The 21,098-nt window shown below is 38.2% G+C and overlaps 1 protein-coding gene across 3 annotated transcripts in view; it reads right to left on the reverse strand.

Annotated features, from left to right (window-relative positions):
* Positions 1 to 21,098, reverse strand: part of rexo4 (REX4 homolog, 3'-5' exonuclease) — a 61,938-nt gene that overhangs the window by 20,622 nt on the left and 20,218 nt on the right. For all 3 annotated transcript variants that reach the window (XM_039763876.1, XM_039763875.1, XM_039763878.1), the window contains exons 3-6: positions 7,458 to 7,744; positions 5,160 to 5,312; positions 3,974 to 4,167; positions 3,558 to 3,646 (exon numbers count right to left, since the gene is read on the reverse strand). In XM_039763876.1, coding sequence (XP_039619810.1) covers positions 3,558 to 3,646; positions 3,974 to 4,167; positions 5,160 to 5,312; positions 7,458 to 7,744 — 723 coding nt within the window. The remainder of the gene's footprint in view (positions 1 to 3,557; positions 3,647 to 3,973; positions 4,168 to 5,159; positions 5,313 to 7,457; positions 7,745 to 21,098) is intronic.

The raw sequence follows: 21,098 nt of genomic DNA on the forward strand, positions 1-21,098 counted from the left end.
AATAAACAGCACAAGCCAAGTAATATTTATTGTGTGGCGATTGCTCGGCTGCAAGGCTATCACACGAACCTACACAAACACACAAGAACAGGCATTTAGATGTAGGCTTCAAGTAGCCTAAGCCCTATTTGTTTTAAATGAAAGCAGTAGCTCTTAGTCTAATTCTTTTTAAGACTGTTATCGTGTTCGTGCTGTTTTAGGTTTGGTTCACTGAATTTATTTGCTTAACAGTGGGACCACGTAGGCCTATAAAATGATTTTAGATTGATTAAGCAATTTCCTCCGGGATCAATAAAGTATTCTGATTACCGTCATTAGACAATTAGCACTATGCTAACATCTAATGGGAATTGCCATTAACAGGCTAACAGAAATTAGCATCGCCAATTTACTTGACATGTTTAATATGCGACCTGGGTCTACATCAGACGGTATGAAGTAACTAAACTGTCAGTTGCACCATATGCACGTACAGTCATGCACTCAGCAGAAATTTCAAGTGATGAACTGATGTTCTGTTGTTCTCCTGTCAGCTACTGACAAGCTAGAGCAACGAGGGTCAAAACTCATATATAATTGCCTATACATGTCTCAGCAGGTGGAGACATTGCGCAGCAGAGGCCACGACCTAGCTCAGCTGTCATCATATCTAGACTTACGAACAGCAAGCTGTTTCAAACAGAAAAATTAAAAAGCGAAAACAGAAATAAAATTCCAGGACAAGAAAGATTATTTCCAGGACATTTGGCCATTTCGTTCAGTTTCCAGGTCATTTCAATGACTGGAAAATAACCCTCAAAATTTTCAGGTTTTCCAGGACATGTGGGAATCCTGAAAACATTCATTGGTTGATAAATGGCCTATAGCCAGGGATGTTGCACCTTTGTATGACTGAATATATTCTTGGAGACCAAAGATAATATTTAGGTCTGAGATATATCTAACATGGGTCCTCAATCCCAGTCCTGGAGAGCCGCAGTGGCTGCAGGTTTTTGTTCTGACCTGGTTGCTTAATTAGAAAGCAATTCTTGCCAATAAAGCACTAACAAGCTATGAAATTAAATTAACTCTGCTATGTCAGGTCATTCTCATATCCTAGATTTTCTTTCCCTTTCTATCATGCAAATGATTTGAAGGCTAAAATGGACGAGTAATTCTCAGTCCTTCACTTTTTTCTTTTCATTTTTCTTCCAAATATTTAATTAAACCCAATAGTGCAGATAAATACACACAGGTGTAAATGTAAATAAGCTAAATGGAGAAATGCTGCTCTCTCTTGTCATTTGCATGTTATTGATAATAAGGAGCAATTAAAATAGCTGTTTAAGACAAAATTAAGCAATAAGGGCTCAAAATCACTAAAGTGAAGCAGAAGTGTTACTTTAGCAATAAGTGCTTTTTATTAAGCAACTGGGTTGGAGCAAAAACCTGCAGCCACTGCGGCTCTCCAGGACCGTGATCGAGGACCCCCGATCTAAGACATTGCACTTTGTTCGTGCCTATGATAAGTAAGTCCCTTGGAGTACTAGTGAAAGTGGACTTGGCATGCGTTATTCATACGATACTTGAGTAGGTTAAAATGCTAGAGAATAACATGCATGTGTATATGTCTTTCATACGGTACTTTTGTGGTTAGGGTTTGTGTGTATGCGTATATTTATGTATGTGTGTGTGTGTTAATCTTAAGGTGCGACAGTAGTCCAACCTGGTAACAAATCTGATGAGTACACTTACCCCTGAAGAAAAAAAGTAAAAGTAGAGGGAAATATCAAGATAGCACGCCACTCATACTGATTATATCAATATCTATCATTCTCTATCTATCTCTATACAGGTAAAATTCCGTGATGACAAATATCTTTACAACAAAATTTTCATTACAATGAAGTATTTTTATGGTCCCGACAGTTTCCCCATATGACGCGAGTCTATAGAAATCTTGTTACTACAAAGTAAATTCAGCAGATACTTTCATTATAACAAAGTGCACAAAAGACCTTGAAATTCCTGAATGAATCATCTGTAGAGCAGCGAGTTCTGTGACTGCAGTTCAGTTGTGCACAACGATCCCCAAACAGAAACACTAATTTTTTTTTTCTTTCTTCGAACTTTGCTCGTACCGTTTTTTTTTTCCCTTTTTGTTTCCTGCAGTTTTCGGTGATACCTTTTGCTTATTATTCGTCAACATTTAAAAAACATCCATTGGAATTTAACTCATTGTCAGCCTCTATAGAAATAGCAGACATGAAAAAACGATAACAGTTCATATTAGAGAAAAAAAACTTTTCTCAATTGCGGCAAAAAAAAAAAAAAAAGATGCCCGTGAATTCGGAATTTCGCCATCGATGCTGTCAGCTTTCTTGAAAGACTGAGCAAAACAAGAAAAAAATCTTGGGTTGCAATTGTATATGAACTGCTGCATTTGAAGATGTCGAAAAAGCAGTTTTTATGTGGTTCTGAGATGCTCGTTCAAGAAACATTCCTATCAATGTGGCACTCATTCAAGAAAACATGAAGTTTGTAAACTCTCTTGGGACCTCCCCTAACTGGGTGACATGCCGAAGAGCGTCGTGAAGTCCGATCTTCGCATCTATGGAAGACTGTTTATCTGTTGCCGGGGCAACAGCTGGCTCAAAGATATTCTGCGTCTCTCAGTTATGCCGCGTCTCTCCTCCAAAGCAAACAGAAAAGATATTGATAGGTGATGCAGCCTGATTGCTGTGTCTGTGTATAGCAGAGTGGTAGATCACGCTACAATAAATAAGTGTGCCGTTCCTGTTTCAAGCAGAATAATGTTGGTTTTCCTAAAGTACTGAGATTCAGCCTCATGTTTTGGGGTGCAAGACAGGGACTTATAGCATGACCCCGATCTTTTATGATTTGCTTCTGTGTCATTTCACTGCAGCGCTATGAGCCCATCTTTGCCCTGCCCTGGCAATGGACAAACAATCTTCCACAGATGCTGCAATCGTTGTTCGGGAAAGTGTATTATCACAAGGAAATGCTAAGAAAAATTCTTGTCAGCATAACTTGTAGGCAGAAGGAAATTAAAATTAACACAAAAGAAGCTATTGAAATGATTGCAAATACCTGGGCACAAGTTAAAGAAAGCACTATATTAACACAGAACCTCATTATAACGAAATATTTTTTAGGTCCCTGGGAGTTTGTTGTAATGGAATTTTACCCGTATATATATCATCTGATATTGTATATAATGTAACTAATCTGTAGTATTTATTGCTAGAAATTTGTATTGTACTACCCTAAATACTAAAGTGAAATGGGATAATCTTATTTTACTGTGTAAATATGATAATAAACTTGAACTTGAGGATACACCTATGAATTTAGAAGATAATCTGATAAGGAACTAACTAGCTTATTATTAAAATGTTTGCATATTTATAACACTATATTACAAGAATTTTCTATCATTCAATGAGAGTAAGACAAATCATTTATAATCAATCTATATGGCCTAATTATGCAAACACCAACACTGGGCCATGAATTTAAATGCACAGCTGGAATTAAAATGTATTAAACCAACATACCTTAAGATCATTGGTGATGGCATGGCCAACCAGAATTCTTCCCTTCAATATATCAGACACCTCTTTTTGAACAATCTTAAAATCTTCACCTTTACGAAGAACACTAGTGTTAATATTGTACATCTCTCTTTCTTTCTAACATATAACTGCTTGTTTCATAAGTTTAACTTGGACTAAGTTTGAAGGCTAGCTTTAAACCACAATGCATGCTCTTTACTCTCAAAGAAAACTGAAAAAAAAATCTATTCTTTTTTTTTTAATATGACACTTTTTGATAAAACAGAAAGGAACATAACACACTGAATTCATGCTAGTCTGGACTAATTCAAAGTTTACCAGAAGTCTTACTTGGTATGTTTCATGCCCAATGCCTTTACTACTACTAATCATAATCTTAGAAAGCTTCTAACACTAACCTTTTCTTAAATGTTCCGGTCTTACTCCACTCACGGCAGTACGGAAGTCTGTTACTTTCTCTGTAGTCTTTACATATTTATCATAAATACACTTTCCAAAGTGATTCACTATTGACACCCGAGCGGCAATGCTGTCTTCTCCAGAAGGTCCCACTCCGACCATTTCACAATCCATTGCAACAATTTTAGTTAAGCTGAAAAAGAAAGAAAAAATAATTTTAAAAACAATAAGATTCAGATACTAAATACAATATATGGAAACAAATGTCAATAAAAAAAGAAAAATTAAACCAATATTTTTGTATAGTTTAGAACAGGCAAGACTCTGATAACTTTTCATCCATTTTTTAAACCTGATTTTTCATAGTAAGAGTTTCAAGTAAGGAAACTATTTTGTCAAAAACACATGCACATGACTGAGACACAAATGGGACTGGGATAAACCCTAATTTCTAGCAGCAGTGGACAACAGGAAGTCTCACACTGTTTTCCACTGTTAGAATAAAGAAATGGTTAAAAAAAAAATCAAATAAGTACGGTAAATATGTTTTAACACTTTCATGTTAACATGCACATCATTAGTTAACACACAATGAAATAGTGTCATATTAGAACTTGCATATTTTCTCCCTGTATCATTTAACTTACACACACTGACTTTGGCTTGAAGAACAAAAACAGTTTAATTCAGTGAGATCAGTCTTAAATTGGTAAAGTTCTTACCATGAAATAACTACTACTACTACTTCTAAAGGGATCTATAAAAGTAAAATATTTCTAATTAAGGGGAAAGCAAATCTGTTCAATCTACAAAAAAACTTTATTCTATCAAAACTTTTATTCCATCAGTGTGAAACAGAAAAACAAAGTTCTGCCTAAAACAATCAAGTAACAAAGGAATTGTTTTTGTTTCAAATATAAGTTAGTATAAGGCATAACAACTGAACTATCTAAAGTTAAAGGGAAATGCAGATAATTCCATTCTGGCTTCTGGAACTAGTTAACAGTACTAAACAAAAATATAAATGAAACATGAATGCATTTTAAAAAGCTAAACAAGAATTATGTTTGTATAGAAGTCCTTTTCAACATTAATATTTATCATATCATTCAAAATATAAGCTTACCTTTTTACATTGTTGGCACATGTCATGCACAAAGAAAATCATTACAGAAATAAACTCACCCTTCAAATGCCCGGTCTTTTACTAACACTTTTTCGACCTCTTGTGATACGACTTTCTGCACTCCATACTTCCTCCTTGCAATTTCAGCAGCTTCTGGACCAATAGCTATTTCAATATCATCTGGGTTCACATCATCAAACCAGATATCATCTCTGCAGTACAAAAAGTAGAATTCTGTTTATGATGGCAAGAAACTAAAAAATGTTACTTTCAAGTTTTGTAAGTGCCTTTAAGTACAGTGCATCCGGAAAGGATTCACAGCGCATCACTTTTTCCACATTTTGTTACGTTACAGTTTTATTCCAAAATGGATCAAATTCATTTTTTTCCTCAGAATTCTACACACAACACCCCATAATGACAACGTGAAAAAAGTTTACTTGAGGTTTTTGCAAATTTATTAAAAATAAAAAAAAATGGAGAAATCACATGTACATAAGTATTCACAGCCTTTGCTCAAGACTTTGTCGATGCAACTTTGGCAGCAATTACAGCCTCAAGTCTTTTTGAATATGATGCCACAAGCTTGGCACACCTATCCTTGGCCAGTTTCGCCCATTCCTCTTTGCAGCACCTCTCAAGCTCCATCAAATTGGATGGGAAGCGTCAGTGCACTGCCATTTTAAGATCTCTCCAGAGATGTTCAATCGAATTCAAGTCTGGGCTCTGGCTGGGCCACTCAAGGACATTCACAGAGTTGTCCTGACGCCACTCCTTTGATATCTTGGCTGTGTGCTTAGGGTCATTGTCCTGCTGAAAGATGAACCGTTGCCGTCTGAGGTCAAGAGCGCTCTGGAGCAGGTTTTCATCCAGGATGTCTCTGTACATTGCTGCAGTCATCTTTCCCTTTATCCTGACTAGTCTCCCAGTTCCTGCCACTGAAAAACATCCCCACAGCATGATGCTGCCACCACCATGCTTCACTGTAGGGATGGTATTGGCCTGGTGATGAGCGGTGCATGGTTTCCTCCAAACGTGACTCCTGGCATTCATACCAAAGAGTTCAATCTTTGTCTCATCAAACCAGAGAATTTTGTTTCTCATGGTCTGATAGTCCTTCAGGTGCCTTTTGGCAAACTCCAGGCGGGCTGCCATGTGCCTTTTACTAAGGAGCAGCTTCTGTCTAGCCACTCTACCATACAGGCCTGATTGGTGGATTGCTGCCGAGATGGTTGTCCTTCTGGAAGGTTCTCCACTCTCCGAAGAGGACCTCTGGAGCTCTGACAGAATGACCATCGGGTTCTTGGTCACCTCCCTGACTAAGGCCCTTCTTCCCTGATCGCTCAGTTTAGATGGGCGGTCAGCTCTAGGAAGACTCCTGGTGATTTCGAACTTCTTCCACTTACGGATGATGGAGGCCACTGTGCTCATTGGGACCTTCAAAGCAGCAGAAATATTTCTGTAACTTTCACCAGATTTGTGCATTGACAGTTCATGCTTGGTTTGTGCTCGGACATGAACTGTCAACTGTGGGACCTTCTATAGACAGGTGTGTGCCTTTCCAAATCATGTCCAATCAACTGAATTTACCACAGGTGGACTTCAATCAAGCTGCAGAAACATCTCAAGGATGATCAGGGGAAACAGGATGCACCTGAGCTCAATTTTGAGCTTCATGGCAAAGGCTATGAATACTTATGTGAATGTGCTTTCTCAATTTTTTTATTTGTAATAAATTTGCAAAAATCTCAAGTAAACTTTTTTCATGTTGTCATTATGGGGTGTTGTGTGTAGAATTCTGAGGAAAAAAATTAATTTAATCCATTTTGGAATAAGGCTGTAACATAACAAAATGTGGAAAAAGTGATGCGCTGTGAATACTTTCCGGATGCATTGTAGCTCTTGATGTACTGCTATAACTACTCAAGGTTATTCAATATTCTTATTAATCATTTACTTGTACTTGTAAAAACTGATGTTTAATTTAAGTAAGGTAAATGTGAATGATTTTGCATTTTATATACATTTGTAAATTAAGCCTCAAATTAAAATGTTGAAATTCCTGAAGGTGTTCAATTATATGTAGAAATAATGTATAAATATTTTCTATGAAAGAAGGAAGTGATGACACAAAAAAACAAAAAGGGTGAAACAGTTACTGAAGGTGGCAGAGGCCACAGCAATATGCATTATACCTTGGTATAGAAAAATATACTTATGTTAAATTCTCAAAGTTCTTTTATAAACACTAGGCAATTGTATGTTAAATCACATGAAACACTTATTCTGATCTGCTGCTTAATGTCTAAAAACTGTTGAAATCAATCTATAATGAAATATAGTATCAAGTCTCTTACTCTCTGGGCTTGCAGTCCCCTGACTGCGCATTTCTTCCTGTTTCACGGTGATCTATTTCAGTCTTACGTCCATTTTTCACATGCGTATGTCCACTCTTATAATTTCCTGTTGATAATGTCTGCAAAGATGTTTTTCCTGGCAAATGCTTGCAGTCTGCCTGAGTTTGGCATTTTGCTGAAGTTTCTTTCTCTTCATGCAAGATTTGTGGTTCCTTCTTGAATTTCTTTTTAAATGTTGGTTGATGATTTTCCTGAACAGGTGCCAAATCCTTCTTCTTATTTAAAACCTTTGGGGAAGAAAGGCAGATGTGCAAGTGAAAAATCAGGTATAATTCAAAATATAAATATTGCTTGAATGGATGTCCAATTACAAATAAAATAAGTAAGCAATATTAAGGGTACCATGACATTTATAATAGAAATATGCTATTTCAGTACAGTGATCCCTCGCTATATCGCGCTTCGACTTTCGCGGCTTCACTCCCATCGTGGATTTTAAATGTAAGCATATCTAAACATATATCATGGATTTTTCGCTGGTTCGCAGATTTCTGCGAACAATGGGTCTTTTAATTTATGGTACATGCTTCCTCAGTTTGTTTGCCCAGTTGATTTCATACAAGGGACGCTATTGGTGGATGGCTGAGAAACTACCCAATCAGAGCACGTATTACGTATTAAATAAGACTCCTCAATGATATACGATATGCTTCCCACGTGGTGCTTCGCACACTTAAAAGCTCTAACAGCCCGTATTGATTTTTGATTGTTTGCTTTTCTCTGTCTCTCTCACTCTCTATGACATTCTCTGCTCCTGACGGAGGGGTTGTGAGCAGAGGGGCTGTTTGTACAGTGGCTGTTTGCTTAGAAGATACGCTCCTCTAAAAAATGCTGAAAGACTACCTTCACATTGATCCCTTCATTGTGGCTGCTTTATTGCGGTGCTTCGCATACATAAAAGCCCAACAGCCCTAATGATTTTTCATTGTTTACTTTTCTCTCTCTCTCTGACATTCTCTGCTACGCTCACTTCTTTGAAGAGGAAGATATGTTTGCATTCTTTTAATTGTGAGAAAGAACTGTCATCTCTGTCTTGTCATGGAGCACAGATTAAACTTTTGACTGAAGGGTGTTATTTCATGTCTAGAGGGCTCTAATAATGTTAAAAACGTATTTAGAAGGCCGTAAACAAGTTTTCAATGCTCTAACTGCGAAAATATTAGATTTATAAATAAAGAATCCTACTTCGTGGAAATTCATTTATCTGTCTGGAGCGGATTAACCTTGATAAACGAGGGTTTACTGTATAACTGTGCGGAGAATATTTATAAACAGTGTGGGAGAGTTTCTATGGGCTTAAAATATATAAAAATAACCATACAAACATATGGTTTCTACTTCGCGGATTTTCACCTATCGCGGAGGGATCTGGAAAGCAAACCCCTCGATCGAGGAGGGATTACTGTATCACCATTCAATAATGAAGCAGGTAACAGGGATGTCAAAGAAGTCCTCCTCCTTTACTGGATTACCTCACAGTACACAGTACCAAATTAACCAGCACATGTATCTTTAAACAGCAGCAGCCTAACAGAAGTAATTGACTAAGGCTGAAGAATTAATTTCACATCAAAATCATTATTGATATAACACAGTTTTCAAAAGGCAGGAGCTGCAATTTTAACTACCCTTAATTTTACAAAGATTTTAAACAGCACATGACTAATCTTTGAAATTTTCCATTTTTTTTCTTCTTGCAAATCTGCCTGTTGGAAGGCAACTGCATTGTATAAGGAAACACAACCAAATTACAAGAAGCATGTATGCTATTGATGGATGATTAAACATTCTGAGTGATTCAGTAGACACTGGCACAATGTATATATACTACTGAATTTGAAACATATTTGCAAAATAAAAAAAACAAGTGTACCAATGAAGAGTTGAGCATAATACTTGTAATATATTACAAATCCAATAAGGAAGTTAATTGTTTTGTCCTACAATTATATCTGCTACTCAACTGGATTAAATAAAGTAACTTACTCACTCACTCATGCCATCCCTGTGGACAATAACACAGCCTTTTCCTGTACTCTTTTGCTGTTTCAAAACACCAACATTAAAACATACATACATCCCTTGTTTTTTGAAACAATGAGGCTGCTCCTTTGTCCCAGTAGTTCATATTAACATAAAGAAGATCACAATGTCCTCTATTCTATAGCTCATTATGCCCTTTTAGCATCTAATTCTTGCGATCATTCGTTATGGCTGGTCTTTGGTACTTTTTTGTGGAAACATTAAAATTATGTACAGTAACAAAGCAAGTGTCTGCTCATCAGATTCTAAGACAGTATCATTGACCATCAAAAGATACATATGACTTGTCCATTCTATATACTAAGGCCTCAGCTTCCTCTTGTTTTGACTAAGCCAGCACCACAGACAGGGCTCAGGATCAAACTATTTAAGTTAAGGACCTTCTGAGAATATCCTGATAAAAATCCACCAATGTTGATACATTAAGTGAATTGTGTATTTTTGATTTTATCCTGTTTTGTGAAAACGCCTCATTTACATTTTGTAGCTGATAAGGTAGCACTAGGAACTAAATGCAAAACATTCATGAAATCTGTACAGTAAGGCTCTTTTTCATTAGAACCCCCATGAACTACAGTAAGACATGTCTGCAAACTGGCCTTTGATGAGCAATTTGACCTCTCTCCACTCTGGACAACCTCTACATTACACGCAAATGTCAGTATGATAGCTTTGTACCATTTTACTAGAATGTCAATTGCTGTCCTCTCTATAGGTGATAATGTCATCAGGCCTATCATCTTTTTTCTATGGCTGTGTTACTTCCACTGTTTTTTCAATATGTTGATTAAGTCATCTATGCCCGACTCTGAAAGCCCTTGAGCTGGATATTCTGAAATGTTGCGTACCTGTGGCTACCCCTCACTGCTTTACCCCATTTTTGTATTTGTCTGTTGGTCCACTCTATGCATCGTCCTTCTGAACAATATCCTGATTTTGGGTATGCAATTCTAATTCAGTGTGTATTGGGAAGTGTCTGGAATTTATACATTTCACAATGGCCTTTCCATTATACTTTTAATTGTCATCACACAGCTTTTATTGTAGCCAGAGCCTGAGGTAAACTCAATGAATTCTTCTTAGGTGCAAGACTTGGGTGTGAGATTTCTCCTCTCTCTTCCCTTAGCACTGTACCTATTTTACCTGATGTACCAAACATAACTCTGGCCCTGTCTGTCCCAAATGCACACATTTTATCTTGGTACCAATTAATCTGGTCTATATTATTAAACTAGCAAAATACCCGTGCTTCGCAGCGGCGAAGTACTGCCTTAAAATTTTTATTAAGAAGAAAATTACACCTTTTTAAAGTGAGGGAAAATATACCAATAATTATTTGTTAAGGATCTCTTTGTATACCACATTGTGAGTTCGGCCCTCTGGTTGTAATATGACCAAGCTGTGCGCTGAGCTTACTCTTGAGCATGCAACGTATAGTTGGCCATGTGAAAAGTAATCTTGTTTCAGATCTCACAGCTTGGATTGCTGCTGTCATAATCGGTTTGAGTTTCATGGTTTGTTTCAATTACGACAGTATTTGTAGGACTTGTATTGAGGAGACATTCGGCATCTGTCAAGCGTTGTAAGTATACAACCGGTTTCATCGATAACTTCACATCCAGCTTTTGAGAGTTTAAACATTCATAAACATCAAAGTGTCCACTACTGAAATCGTCACCTGTGAATCTAAGATGTTTAAAAGGCATTGTCGGTTGTCGAAAGGTGTAAAATATTTGGCCATTTCGGTACACTTGAAAGCGACAACCGAACAATTCAGCGGCAGCCATCAACTCACATGCAGATCCATAGGTGAAGGGCTTAAGCATTTCACTCTTATAGTGCTCCTGTGCAGTATAATTATCTCCTGTACCGCCATCAATCCACACCTTGAACCTGTCCCAGTCATTCAATACATAAGACACAATGTTCCTCCAGATATCAAGAGTGAGCCTGATTTGGCTGTGCGATATGTAACAAAGAGAATGGAAAAGGTAGGTGCAAATGCAATCTCCGGGCATTAAAAAACAACTCGGTAAGTGACAGTTCTTTAATCGATGGTGATCACCTCGATAGACATGTTAATGGGGGTACGGTTGGAATGATAAAGGAAATGGGTACCTGAACAATGTAAAGTAAGTCTAAAATACCTACACAATAACTATAATCATAATAAATGAATAATAAAATAGCGGAGAAGCCGTGGATTAAATTAAAAGGCTGTAGTTATCAGCAGGGAGACGTGAATCCCGTGGCATAGCAAGGAAGGGAATGTAGAGAATGGAGCGGCAGATGACCTTATATAGGCAGGCAGCCAACAATGTGGGAGGCGTTGGGATGGGGTACCCAACGCCGCCTCACACGGTGACCGAGGTGCAGTCTATGGACGAATATATGTACGTAAGTAGGATTCAGTTAGCGTTGGGAACCCACGTACCAAATTTCTTGAAGATGGGCCTATAAGTAACAAAGACCGTTGAAAAGTTCAATATGGCGGCCGACAGTGGCATCATACCACTGAAATAAGTACGTACATCGGTTTTGGTTAGCGCAGGGAAGCCACCTACCAAATTTCGTGAAGATGGGGCAATAAATAAGAAAGTTCAACATGGCGAACGTTGTCAACCGTTATGTGTAGAATTTCAAAATGAAACCTGCTTAACTTTTGTAAGTAAGTTGTAAGGAATGAGCCTGCCAAATTTCAGCCTTCTACCTACACAAGAAAGTTGAATATGGCGGCTGACAGTGGCGTCATACCACCGAAATAAGTACGTACATTGGTTTCGGTTAGCGCAGGGAAGCCGCCTACCAAATTTCGTGAAGATGGGGCCATAAATAAGAAAGTTCAACATGGCGGATGTTGTTGACCGTTATGACCGTTACGCGTAGAATTTCGAAATGAAACCTGCTTAACTTTTGTAAGTAAGCTGTAAGGAATGAGCCTGCCAAATTTCAGCCTTCTACCTACACGGTAAGTTGCAGAATTAGTGATGAGTGAGTGAGTGAGTGCGGGCTTTGCCTTTTATTAGTATAGATACACCTTTTACTGTGTTAAGTATTTCATGAACATGGCAATGTTTAATCTACTAATCCAACAAGGGTGTTCACAAGCACAGCAGAAGAAATATGCCTCTAGAATACAATCACGTTATCACTACCAGAAACATCAGTTTCAGTCCATAATGACTTGCTTATATGGCCTCACTCAATGTTTGTTCTTGAAGTTTGCTTGCAAAGTACCCAACAAATTCAGCACATGTGGTGTCATCATATGTCCTTTGACACATCCATTTCATGTTTTTTATGGTTTCTGTTTTGAAATGATCTGTCCTCATGGGGAAAAAAAAACAAAACGTTTTCCCTGATAATTCCTGACTGGCTTTACAATAAAAGTTATAATACATCAATTGTTTAACTTTATCCTACCCAAAGCCATGGAAATTCCAGAAGCCACAAACTTCTAAAGTGCCATTCGGGTTTTTTGAGGAATGAACTGCTTAATGTAGAAAATCTTTCAAATGCAGCACTTTCAATAGTCACATTAAACCACCACATAATTGGGGGGTTAATGCACCCCCGCTCGCCAAATACTTTTTTGCTGCACTTAAGGAAATGTCACAATTCACCAAGAAAAAGTGAAATTTTAATGGAACATATTTTTTTTTCATGCAAAGAGCATCACAATTACTGTAACACTGATCATTTTACAAACTGCCAATGAACTTTAAAAACTATAAAAAAAAAAACTAATGCAACAATCTATTAATATATATATACAAGGTACAAGTGACGCCACTGATGAGATTCAGTAAATCACTGAGCCAACTGCGCTTGAACTGGCTGCACGCATGCACACAGAGGTCAACGCTGATTCTTGCAGGGTAGTCTAGTGCAGCGGCTCAATCCCAGGGACAGTGAAAGGCTTTCAAAAAGGTGTTTATTATAATATGTTGCCTTTTAAACTTGCTTGATTTTTCACCCTGTCACTGCTATGTATATTGTGTATTTAGGTTCACCTATCATTATTGCATCTAACTGACTTATGGGTTTAATGCAACATATACAAACAACTTTGAAATGTGGCTCTGTCCCGCTAGGCCACCAATAAGGCGATAACGGTCCGGGTCTGGACCCAGACTCTGTTCTGTCCGGACCCAGACATATCATCGAGTTTTATTTAGTTTTGGCAGAGATTACATTTTTACTGGCGACTCTTTTCTGACAGTGTTTTTACACCGCTACTCAGTGAAAAGGACCTCTTACGTGTCTCTGATTGGCTAGTACTTGTTGCCTTCTTGGGTTCGAGTTGGTTGGGTTTAAGTATGAAGACTGATATTGGTCAAAGTGAAGGCAAGAATGTCAGCCAATCACAGGCAGAGTATGGCAGGCTTTCACTGAATAGAGGAGCGGAAACCTGCACTCTGAGTGAAAACACCTGGCACTCTTGTGGCAGCGGCATTGACATGGAGAGAAAAAAATACAGGAGTGAGAAGACAAGAGAGAGAAAAGCGACAAAATAGTCAATGTGCCATGGCTTTTGATAAACGGTGGAAGCTTGACACTGAAAACAGGGCTTTTAATCGGGAACGGACCAAGGCATTGATGTTCATACTTCCTGTAGGAAGCTTGAAACCACTGTGTCTCATGTGCTCTGAGATGGTGGCAGTGGTTAAAAGCGGGAATGTGAAACACCACTACGAAACTAAGCACAAAATTACATTTGAGAAAAGTTACCCACTAAACTCGCCAGTTAGGCTACAGAAAACAAGTGATCTTAAAGTCAACTAACAATTGGTCAACGAGGATTTTAACACATTTATTTACTGGCCAACAACTCGCTAACGAGTTTTCCCTCAGAGATGCGTGGATTTTGGGACATCACAAAAAAACATTCAGTGATGACAATCTTCACACATGCATGAGGGTGGCACTGACACCATTCCAGCCTAGATTTAAAATCCTGGCCGACCAAGCAAGAGCTCATTTCTCTCACTGAACAAGAGAAAGTAGGCAGTGAGATATGAGGGAAAGAAGGAGGAGAAGATACGTTCAGTTATTTAAAAGTGATCAGATTTACTGTGAAACTGGTTATGCCTGTTCAGTTGTGCACATATTAAAAACTCTACATTTTATTTTTATGTGAGGTCAAGTCTTTTTTTTGTTGAAACGTTAAAACTTGCTATTATTATTATTACTAGCCGAAGCCTGCCATTGCATACGGCAGTGTAAGAATAGAAACGGAAAACGGTGAGAAAGGAATTCAGTATAACAAAGGCTTAGGAAACCACCGTTGCAGTATAATGAATATAGCAAGGAGCGAAGGCAATGCCAATGGTCGAGAGAGTACCTTCCTGTAGCAGGCTACAGAAAACACAGACATATATAGATAGATGCCGCATTCACAGTGTTGCCCAGTCGACACGATAAGTCAGCACATCCGCCCTATTGCGAATGGTAAAAGTGCCATTTAATCTAATACAGGTAGACGTGGAAACCGGGTTTTCTGATGAAAAAACGAAAATGTTTTAAACAGTGTTGTTTACATACAACAGATTTTGACGAATCGTTTACATGCAATTATTTATATCCATTTATACATTAAATGCGTGTGTATCCCATGGTCTTAGAGCTGGTGGGCGTGACTCTCTGTCTTGCGTGTGCTCTCTGTCTTGCTTGCACTTAGTTAGAGTTGGCGGGCAAGGCTCTGTGAGTTGGCAATCGTGGCTCTCTGTCTTGTGTGCGGTATAAAGTCAACGTGGCTCACAGGTGCATGTGGAATTTTGCACAGACAAAAGCGACTTGAGGCTGTGTTTGGTGAGTTGTTGCGTGCCTTGAGAGTGATGCTGGACTTGGGAGGACGGTTACAGTTGGTGTGCATGGCTCTGTCGTGCGTATCCCATGATGCGGTAGGAGGGTTAGAGTTGGTGGGCGGGGCTCTGTCTTGCGTGCCCTCAGTGTCTTGCTTGCGCTCAGTGTTTTAATGCCCTTAGTGAATTATATATATAGACTAGCAAAATACCCGTGCTTCGCAGCGGAGAAGTAGTGTGTTAAAGAAGTAATGAAAAAGAAAAGGAAACATTTTGAAAATAACGTAACATGACTGTCAATGTAATTGTTTTGTCACTGTTGTGAGTGATGAGTGTTGCTGTCATATATACTGTATATACACACACACACATATATAAACATATATATATACATATCCATACATATCTACATATACATATACACACATATATATAGTAATCCCTCGCTATATCACGCTTCGACTTTCGCGGCTTCACTCTATCGCGGATTTTATGAAAGCATAACTAAATATATAACGCAGATTTTTCGCTGCTTCACGGGTTCTGCGGACAATGTGTCTTTTTACTTCCTGTACATAATTCCTCAGTTGGTTTGCCCAGTTGATTTCATATAAGGGACACTATTGGCGAATGACTGAGAAGCTAACCAATCAGAGCACGCAGTTAAGTTCCTGCGTGCTGAATGCCGTGTTAACCAGGAAGTCTCATCTCGCTCATTCAGCATCAACGTGTTTCGCTGTGTAAAGAGTTGTGCTCTTTTGTGTTTATCTTTGTGCATAGTCAAGCCCTTCATTATGGTTCCAAAACGATCTGCTACTGCTTCAGGGGCCGTGCCCAAGCGCCAACGGAAGATGTTAACGATTGCCGAAAAAGTAAACGTTTTGGATTTGTTGAAGGCTACGATTTTTTTTATTTAAAAAGCAGGAAAGGAATATAAGATCTACGGCCGCAGTGTCCTTTTAACCAGGGTGCAAAACGAGTTGTAAGTGGATGTAATAAGGCAGTAGTCTGGATGGAATCTGCTTTAGGGATTTGGATTGAAGACTGCCAGAAGAAGAACAACGGCAGTGCTACGCAATCGCCTGAAGTGGCTCCTTTAGAAGAGTTGTAACGCTCTCCTTTGTTGTGCAGTAAAATTAAACTCATCGTTATCGGACAAGTCATCGTGTCATTGTTGGTGAGTAACCATAATTAATTTTCTACTTACAGTACTTACTACATGTACGTATGTTTAGTGTCACCGTACACACATTTACTGTATACTATTTTCCTTGCATTGTACGTATTTATTGCTGGTGGCATGTCTATCGTAATGGCTGTAACAAATGCGATATCGGAGACACTCAATATCTTTAAAATAATATTTAGGTTTTATTGTATATAAACAGTGTGTTTATATCCATAATTTCAATGAATCTTACTAATATCTAAGAGAATACAAAGGAATTATGCTGTATAACTCTGTGGGGAATATTTATAAACAGTGTGGGAGAGTTTATAAGGGCCTAAAATATATAAAAATAACCATACAAACACAAACATATGGTTTCTACTTTGCAGATTTTCACCTATTGCAGGGGGGTCTGGAACGCAACCCCCGCGATCGAGGAAGGATTACTGTACTTATATACACATACATCCACATATATATACATATACATATCTACATATAGACACATACATACACACACACACACATACAGTGGCTACAAAAGTATTCGGCCCCCAGCACTCATCAGGCAATGTCTATGGGCAACTGACTGCACTCAGACCAAAGGGGGCTGAATAATTATGCACACCCCACTTTTCAGTTATTTATTTGTAAAAAATGTTTGGAATCATGTATGATTTTCGTTCCACTTCTCACGTGTACACCACTTTGTATTGGTCTTTCACGTGGAATTCCAATAAAATTGATTCATGTTTGTGGCTGTAATGTGACAAAATGTGGAAAAGTTCAAGGGGCCGAATACTTTTGCAAGCCACTGTGTGTGTGTGTATGTGTATATATATATATATATATATATATATATATATATATATATATATATATATATATATATATATACACACATATACACACATATATACACAATAAAAGGCAAAGCCCTCACTGACTCACTCACTCACTCACTGACTGACTGACTGACTCATCACTAATTCTCCAACTTCCCGTGTGGGTAGAAGGCTGAAATTTGGCAGGCTCATTCCTTACAGCTTACTTACAAAAGTTGGGCAGGTTTCATTTCGAAATTCTACACGTAATGGTCATAACTGGAAGGTATTTTTCTCCATTTACTGTAATGGAGTTGAGCTCGAAAGCCGTGGGGGGGCGGAGATTCGTGTGACATCATCACGCCTTCCACGTAATCAAGTGAACTGACTGTCAACGCAGTGCATAGAAAACCAGGAAGACCTCCAAAAAGCGCTGAAGAAAACATGCATTTTATAATTGAGAAGGCAGCGAAACAATAAGAAGCAAGCGAGTGACATATACTACCATATTCTTGAGTGCTGCTACTTCGGAAAGAAAGCAAGGTGTAAACCTAAACTTTAAATTAAGTTCATAGACAGGCTGCCGCTGGCGTTTCTCATGCCCACGGGTAATGCAGGATACAAGTTTAATGAGAGGACGCAGGATATAAACGAGAGTTTTGATCACTTTGTAACTAAGTTAAAATTGTAGGTGAAGGGGTGTGCTTATGCAAATTCCGAGAGACTGTGTTTGTGGGGGATTGACACTTAAGGCGGGTGGGGGAGTCACGTCATCATCTCCCCTCCCATTTACCTCATTTCGGTCTGAGCTGAGCTCAGCGGCAAACACCGTCTTTCGAAGCAACTTCGTCACACTGCCACCAAATACTCACAGAAAAATCCACAAGTTAATACACACGCTGTCTCTAGAGTTTCTCCACACTGAATCCTCCAGGCACTACTTACAAAAGGTTACATTGACAATCGTGTTACGTTATTTTTAAAATCTTTCCTTTTCTTAGCACAAGCACAGCTGAGAAGCATCCCAATTCATTTTACCCTCGCACCACCTTGGTTTAGGAAGAAGTCTGAAAAAATATGAGGTTAACACAGAAAACCAGATCACCAATTCAAGCTTTATGAATAATCGATTCGCCATCAAGAATTGTTTTGGTAAAGCCATACTCAGTGTAATCCTCCTTCCATTTAATAATTTTTCTGCCACTAGCAATGATTAAATGACCGGTAAAAAAGTAAGAGCGAAGCGAGGGTGACTTATTTAGGCAGGCATATATATGACAGCAACACTCATGACAATGTCAATCATGTTACGTTATTATTAAAATGTTTCCTTTTCTTTTTCATTACTTCTTTAACACACTACTTCTCCGTGCAGGTATTTTGCTACACACACATATATATATATATATATATATATATATATATATATATATATATATATATATATATATATATATATATATATATATATATATATATGACCTCCAAAGAGCTGAGACTTTTGATATCATGAACGTGTCTGCAAAAACTGGGGTGTAGCTGCCCAGCAAAAGTCGAGCAGCCGCGCTACAAGCATAGCTGTGCCGGCCTTTGAGACGCTGACTGCGCTTCTGCCTTAAGTCAAAGTGAGCACTTTTGATTTTTTTCATCCTCCCCCTGAGCTATAGCCCAGACAAGTGCAAACACGGAACCCCTTTTCTACACCGCGGCAAAGTAATATTAAGGCGATTCGAACTTTCTTTTGCACGTAGGGCTGTGCGATATGACCAAAAACTTATATCCCGATATTTCATTTCATATCCCGATATCACGATATAGTACATTTTCTTTGTATTCAGTGAATAGTTTATATAATCACCACTCCTTTTTTTTTTCATTTAAATTAAAAATCAAAATGAGAAGTACTCAACTTGTAATTATTTCTGTTCTTTTATTTAGAACATTTGAGCAAATGTTTGATTTAGAATGTAAACATAAAATGTTAATGTATCAAATATAAAACACTTTTCAAAAACAAATTACTAAAGGCCCAATATAAAATACTGCTATATAAAATGCCTGACATAAACAAAATGTGAACTGTAGCAGCAATAACTCTCACAACATATATTAAATATAAAAGGATCAAAGCACTAACAACTAAACTATATAAGGCCAATAAACCCTTTAAACAAAATAAATCCAAGTCTAACATTAACTGTCAAAACCAAATGTAAACATTGTACTTCAAACTGTAGCAGCAATAAGGCTTATGACAAAAATATATTAAATAGATAATATTAAATATAATATTTTTTAGGCTACATTCTAGTAAAATGTTAATTTGCACATCGTAATGTGGCAAATCTCCGTTAATGAGGTACAGCTGATCGCCCCGTGCGTGGGACTGGACGGCGCTAACGTGTTGATGCCGTCCAGTCCCAAGCACGGGGCGATCCGCGGTAACTCGTTAACGGAGATTTGCCGTGTTAATGCAGTTGTGGCGTAAACGTAATTTTAACAAGATTAATGTTGACAGCAAATGCTGCAGGGAAAATTATGCCTTAAGCAAATTGTTTTGGTAGCAATTAATCTTCCAAGCTTTTAACATGCTCGTTTAAATAGTACCTTTACAACTGTAATATCCTACGTGGCCTGCCTCTCAGTTGTATAGTCTCTGCATGCTCGCTCACGTGCTTTTTGCGGAGGTGTAGAAGAGGTTTGTCGTGTTGGAGTCTGTGGTAGCGATCGGTTTGCAGCATAATTTGCACAGTACCGTTTTCTGGTCCGTGTCAGACTTTTCAAATCCAAACCATCTCCATACTACAGAGGTAGCCCCTCGTTTAGGAACAAGGTCCTTCTGTGTGGAGCTACCTGGTGTTGCCTCGTCCTCATCAGCCATGCTAGTGTGTCTGCATCCACGTGGTGGCCATCAAAACAATAAAAAAAACATTGCCGTAAACAGTTTATTTTGCGACACCACGAAACAAACGATAGCGTAATGTGCAGCAATAGACTTTTCATATTGTCATCCGATATATATCGTTATATCGAACAGCCCTATTTGCACGTATACGATTATGAGGTTGTCAGCTCGGATTATGAAGACACACACAGGAGTGGAGGACTGACAGTACCATCACAGCCGATTAATGGCAGGGATGTCTCACTAGTCTACACAAGACCCACTGCGACTATCCCCAAAAGGCGCTCATATCGCCAGCGAAGACATCTCTACACTATATAAAAGAAAAAGGCAACTTTCCTTTCTTTACACCTTTTTTCCTTTTATCCCAAACCAAAGCCTTTCTCTCTTTAACACTGCAGAGGATGCAAAACTAATTTTCTTTAATTGCTGGTAATGAGGGTAAGGCACATTACCAGAGGCAGAAATTTGAACGTTCACATAGAAAATGTAATTTCTATACCACAGCCGTCATGTAGCGCCTTTCAAAAGGGATCAACTACCGAGAGATGATCCATATACATTTTAGCTGCTGTTAGTACTACTTACCTGTTGTGTTACACAGTCTTTAAAATGTAGTTTACCTGCAACCACTCCAGTAGTGCTCAATGTACCTGTACTTCTTAAAACGTTAATGTTTTACTGTTTAATAACTTAGACTATATTTTATTATTTTTCCCCTGCACTCAGTGACCAAAGCTATACACACACACATATAGACACATACATATATATACACATATATATACCTGTGTGTATGTTTGTATGTATGTGTATGTGTATATATATATATAT

Source organism: Polypterus senegalus, chromosome 9 (genome assembly GCF_016835505.1).
Source record: "Polypterus senegalus isolate Bchr_013 chromosome 9, ASM1683550v1, whole genome shotgun sequence".
NCBI lineage: Eukaryota > Metazoa > Chordata > Cladistia > Polypteriformes > Polypteridae > Polypterus > Polypterus senegalus.